The following is a 6,110-nucleotide window of genomic DNA, read 5'->3' on the forward strand; positions in this document are numbered from 1 at the left end:
AAGCATCTGAAACCTAATAAAGCAGAATATGCATCTACATAATCACAGTGAATTCTGAAGCTGAGGAGCGTGTGTCTGTGTATATTAGTATCCATAAACACACAAACATATAAATGGTATTTCTTTTCAGATCAAAGCAGAATACATAGGCAATATATTCTTGCAAATGGGTTTTGGATTGGGAAGTACGAGGGAAGTGGACAAAGAAAACAACAAAGGAAAAGAACAGTGAGATTTTATTTCCTTTGTATATGAAAATACAGAAATGCTACAGCACCTACTGTTCTTACCTTCTGGATCCCAATTCATCACAAATTACAGCATAAATACATCAGTGCTGGAATTTAACACGCAATTTACTTTTTCAAAATGAATTAGCTTTATTTTCCTTAAAGCATCCACACTTTACACAGCCTAAGAACCTGAAGAAAACACATTTGCTTTTGAAAGCCACATACTCAGCAAGTGTTTTGTGGTGTTCAAAGTCAAAGTAACAGTCCTGAGATTTCATATGTTAAAGCTTTCTCCACAGCCACACGTTCCTTTGATGTTTGGATTATTGAAGACAAATTCACTGGACAGTTTGTCTTCTACATAGTCCATTTCTGTTCCTAGAAGTGTCAGCTGTGCTTTCTTCTCAATAAACACTCTAACCCCTTGAAAACAACAACAACAAAATTACATACAGACAAACTGATCATCATTTACTTTGAACTTGTGCTTCAACCAGTGATTAAAATGAAAGCTAGATACGAAGTCCATCAGTATAACTTGATTTCACCAGTCTAAGATGAGACTTTTTTTTTTTTTCCTTTTGCTCTTCCTATAAAACTATGAACAGTATAGTACTGGTATTCATGTGTGTATGTACGCCCGTATTTTTTGTATGGATTTAAAATCGTGATACCTAGGCCAAAAGGTGTAGAACTTGGGAATTAAATTCACCTTTAATACCTGCTTTCCCATGCATTAATCAGTAACCTATTCCCTAATGTTCTTAAAGTCTGTGCCTCCAACAAAATGCCAAAAAAACTCCTAAGTGAAGAGCACCTATCTCAAAGACAGTCCTTTGCTCTGCCAAAATTATTAGGTCTAAGCAAATCATTAGTGACATGCAGTCTTACACCAAGGCAAATGTGTGAACTTTCGAAGATACAATTACCTTTAAGGATTGAGAATCAGTAATTCATTTTAGAAGCTAAAAAAAGCTCCCTTTAACGTATGCAAAGTATCTACCAGCCTGGAAAGTTACTGAACTTTAAAACTGTGAGTCTGATATGAAGTGGTTAGCATGAATGGACTGGTTTAGTTGACCACAGACTAGGAAATAATAAAAATAAAAAATAGTATCAGTAGCAGCAACAACAACAAAAAAAACATTAAGTTCCATGAAATATTTTTGGAAAGCTATTTCATCATAGAAATTGAGACGGAACATGTTACTAACACAGCTCAAGTTTGTGGGCAACCAAGTTGAACCTCCACAATTTTTGGCCAACTTGGACAAAGTAATAGACAGGGAAGGATAAATCTAATGAAAGATTTCATGGACTTGGTCCCCAAAGCAGATTCACAATTCTTTATTAAGCATCAGCGCTTGCTATTTAGAAGTCAGGAAAGCTAGGCTGAGATCCAAAGCCACCAGCTCACTGAGCACAGAGCTATACAAAAGTCAGTCTTCAGCCAAAAGATATCTTGAAGTAACCACAATAAAACAGAAACATACAGGCATATCTGAAACACTGTCTGGCTCTGGAGTTTAAGGCCTCTGTTACAACAGTGGCAAAATGCTTTCATCTCCCTGAAGATCCAAGCCAGGAACTGCCTTCCAAATAGTGTTTTCAACCCCCTAAAGCCAGAGCAGCTCTGGAGTCCAGCAGAAGAGGAAACTAAGGAGCCAGCTAAATTTGAAGTTAGGACTAGAGTGAAATTAGGCACCTGCAAAATTAGATGGCATTCGCGATGTCATCTACTCCAGCTCAATTTAGTTATTTGCACAAGTTCCAACTAATTCTCTCTGTAAGAGAATAAAATTTATGATTTGGTCACAGATACTTTCAAAGCAGCTAAAAGATGTGCTCTGCCAAGAAGCACAGCTTCTGTATGAAAGAAACTGTGATATCCCACTCTTACTCTCATCTCCGACTTTGCCACCAGATTAAAAATAATCTTCCTGGACCTAAACATAGCAAAGTTCAAATAGGTCTTAAAAAAAAAAAAAAAGAAAAGAATTTTAGGAATTTTTAGAAAAGAAACAGAGATCAAATGGATCATTATTATGCCTCTGTAAAAATCCAAGCTTGACAAAAAGACCACCAATAGAAGTTTCTATAAAAATTAAGAAGATTATAGTACCACTATCAGTACTTTAACAACAGACCTATGATGGGAGGCTCAATGAAATTATCAGACGGCAAGCTTAAATGCCAGCATAAAAAAAGTTTTCAACACATTGCTTAATTAAAATTATAGAATTCATTGTCACCATGTCAAGATCAAAAGCATAAAGAGATTAAAACTACATTTTAAGTTAATGAAGGATAAGGCTAGTTATTAGAGAAGACTGACTGGGAAACTCCTTGCAGAAAATCTTTATCTTGCCAAGATTATTTTAGGTATGCTGATGAAGTATTTTTCTAGATATGCCTTGTTTTATACTCTAAGTATCTGCTTTTGGCTACCTCCAAAGATGGGACTAATAGCCTAGACCATCTATTCTGACCCAGTACACAGACTCTTTTGTTGTTATCCTAGAGAATTCCAACTTAATCCAACATGGGCATGAAATGCGGTTTATCCTTGATCCAACTCTTGTTTCCACTGCATATCTACAGATTTTAACTAACTAGTTACTTCTACATCTTCACAACAAAACTAAGGCAACAATTCCTTTAACAGAATGCTAAGACTTCTGCCTCTATAACTTGTTACTTCAAAGAATTTCTAACCTGTCCCTTGGCAAACTTGTAATTAAGTTATTCTTCCCTCCCACCACCACACAGTTTTGCTTTACTTTGTCAGAAACTCACCATCTTGAACGACTTCTTCATCAGAGTCTCCTTTTGATTTCGTATATTCTAACGTGTAAGAAAGTCCATTGCATCCTCTTGTACGAACACCTACTTTCACGCCTACCTGAAATAAAACATTAATGACGTTTCAAACATCTTCTGGAACATGAAGATAAAAAGTATGCATAGCAACAAAATATTGATATTTATTCTTTCCTGCCTCAAATTCAGTGCTAAAACAGAAGCCTAATGGATTAGAAGGTAACATTTTCCTCTTTTACAAACTGATTACCAAGATAAAAAGTTAGACCACAAATCATAAATATTTATTACACATTTTAAAACTCTTATCTGGGTTGGTACTGGTAAAAATCTGGCTCTTCATTCCATGCTATGCTTGTTCTATGTTATTGCACACTTTACGTGAAAGTGACAGTATTGCAAGAATGCATCCATTGAGTCTACAGTTATACTTGTCATTACCACTTCTGCTATTATTAATAATCATTTCATTTATACTAGCAATAAGTCCCACATCAGATGTTTGCTATTGCGGACAAAGTCCTCAAGTCTGTTAAAAAAAGTTTTAAAGTAATAACTATCAGCACTTCTGTAGGTGCTCGGTATCATAAAAGTCAGAGTTAAATTTCAAAGACAGACGTTTTTGTGACTTCAAATCAAAGTTTATTCAAATGCTAGGTCAGACGCTATTTTAAGATTACTGACAGTAACTTAATTATGAAGTTGCGACACCAAGCCAAGGGCAGTTACTAAATTTTCATGGAACTCCTATAATGGCTACCAGAAAACTTTCATTTGATCCGAAGTTCTGAAAAAATTGCTTTGTTTGTGATCTTCATTACCTAAAAATCAGTCTTCTCTCTCTCCTTTTTGGCAAGTATGTTTATTCATTTATTGCAGTAACCAATGTAAAAGGCCAGCCTAGTCAATATGTTTTAACTATTTGCCATTATACAACATTATGCTGTATGTCAGACAAAAAGAACATCTGTGTAAGTAAAGACCTGAGAAATGGCTGTAGGGACACATGAACTGGAAACCTAAGTCTTCCAAAAGTATCTGCACCTCTGCTCAAACATGTATGTTTCACTATATAATTAGAGAGGAAAAGTACAGTAGCCTCTGTAAAAGTATTATGATAAAAATGTATCAATAGTTGTCATCAAATGGGATCTCAGACAAGTAGCATTTGTTCTTTTCAGATTAAATACCCTTCTCTACAAGGGCAGCTAGAAACAATAGGTTAGGAAACAAAAAACAAAAAACCAAAACCCCACCATTTTATAACAAGGGGATGACTGATCAGCTAAGCTGCAGGCTCAGGGCTTCCTTAGGATGGTTTCAAATGTTAAAAAGAAGAGTCTATTCAGTTGCCATCACGCAGGAAGAGAAACAATACGTCTTGTACAAAAGTTAAATAAGACATAATCTTCCTCTTGCTGTGGAAAAAAAAACCTAGTGCTTGTTTTTACGATGCTAAGAAGGAAAATGGTATGTGTTTTTTCCCAAGAAGAAAAGATGACAAGTTCAATCAGTTACTTGGTGAAAAGTGTATTATCATTTACAAAAATACACTGTCTGGCAAGGTTCGTAAAAGTTACATCTGTTTTCAATGGGTATGAATCTAATATTATAGTTATATATTTCACAGCCAGAATTCCTTCAAGAACTTAATTACATCTTCAAATCAACAGTTGGAGATCTCTGGCCCTACCAGAAGTTACCACCTATGCCATGCTAGAATAGTTAATTAAAATCTAGATTAGAAATATTTTGAAGTTTGAATAAATTTTTAAATTTCACCTATTTCAAAAATAACTGTAAAGTGAAGTGTCATCACAGTAAGTCATTTCCTGGATTTCATTTTTATATAAAAGTAAAGCTTGACAGATAAACAAGCTGGTACATTCCCCTCCAAAAAGAGGCATCAACATCTCTAAATTGTTCGGTATTTATTTCAAGCTACTAGATGAGCCAGAAATGCTTCACAATCATGAATAGTGCTAATACCTTAACACAATCTACAAGATGGCTCTGTTTGCACTTACATGGTCAGGTTTATCTTTAAGAAGCTGTTTTATCTTCTGAACTGCTGATGGGGTCTGAAAAACAGAAGTGTATTCATCAGTTTGAAACTCTCTCTTTTTTTTTTAATAGACCTAAGTATATTACACATGCTGTAATACATGTAAGTCACACACTGCAAATAATGCAAGAAATTTTAATTCCAACATCATGCAATCAAATTTTATCTTAGTTTACAGTTAAGTTTTGTCTCCTGCCTGCAAAGTCCACTTACAGAATCAGCCATCTGTCAGTGAAGACTAGCCTTTGTTCTACCTGAAACTGATGCCTGATCTCAAGTTAACATATTCTTCTATAAAAAAGTAAATGCTGGATCTAATCCATGCAAAATACAGTAACTGTTTACTCCCCTCCCCATCCCTGCTGGCAGCAGATAGTTCAAGAATTTCAGCCCTTAATATTGCCTTTTTTTTTTTTTTGGCAAAACTACTACTACAATTTAACTAAGTAGTTCAATTCTAGCCAAACTTCTGCCGCATAAACATTTCTGTGCCATACTGATTTTTGTCTGTAACGTATATCTCCTTCTCCTCTCTTCCCATTGACTTAGAGGTGAGCTGTGACTTTACAGCAGAGAATCTCATAGCTCATGTAGATCTGGTTGCTGCAGAAATGCCAGACTACATACACAAGTATATATAAAGGCTTCCCTTGCATACAAGTTTCCAAGTTACTAAAAGCTTCGGCTAGATTTACCTTTCCTAGTTAGCAGTATTAGAAACCCTTTTCTAGCTAACAGTGCTAACGTTCAATTACTACAGAATCGCTGGCTACAGGACCGACCCGCACTGACAAATCACTGAACCAGGCACGCTCTGTCCGCCCCGTCAGTGCGGGTACCGTACCTCCCTCCGCAGTAAGCCCTCCCGGCAGCACAACACAGCCGCAACGAGCAAATGCCCTTCCTCAGGTAGCAGAGGGACACGGAGTGCCCTTGCCAACAACCTACCCGCCCGTTTCTGCAGACACGGGATTTCTGCCCTCCGACACGGG

The 6,110-nt window shown here is 36.3% G+C and overlaps 1 protein-coding gene across 14 annotated transcripts in view; it reads right to left on the reverse strand.

Moving 5' to 3' along the window:
* Nucleotides 1-216: 216 nt before the first annotated feature.
* Nucleotides 217-6,110, reverse strand: part of TUT7 (terminal uridylyl transferase 7) — a 42,871-nt gene continuing 36,977 nt past the window's right edge. For 10 of the 14 annotated variants that reach the window (XM_026088407.1, XM_026088404.1, XM_026088408.1 and 7 more), the window contains 3 exons: nt 5,081-5,134; nt 3,030-3,135; nt 217-656 (listed from right to left, as the gene is read on the reverse strand). In XM_026088407.1, the coding sequence (XP_025944192.1) occupies nt 508-656; nt 3,030-3,135; nt 5,081-5,134 (309 nt within the window). In that variant the 3' untranslated portion in view covers nt 217-507. Of the gene's footprint in view, nt 657-862; nt 2,018-3,029; nt 3,136-5,080; nt 5,135-6,110 lie in introns of those variants that run through there. The other 4 variants (XR_003257157.1, XM_026088411.1, XM_026088417.1 and 1 more) reach the window with 4 other exon arrangements.

This window comes from Apteryx rowi, unplaced genomic scaffold, assembly GCF_003343035.1.
Source record: "Apteryx rowi isolate R43461 unplaced genomic scaffold, aptRow1 scaffold_77, whole genome shotgun sequence".
NCBI lineage: Eukaryota > Metazoa > Chordata > Aves > Apterygiformes > Apterygidae > Apteryx > Apteryx rowi.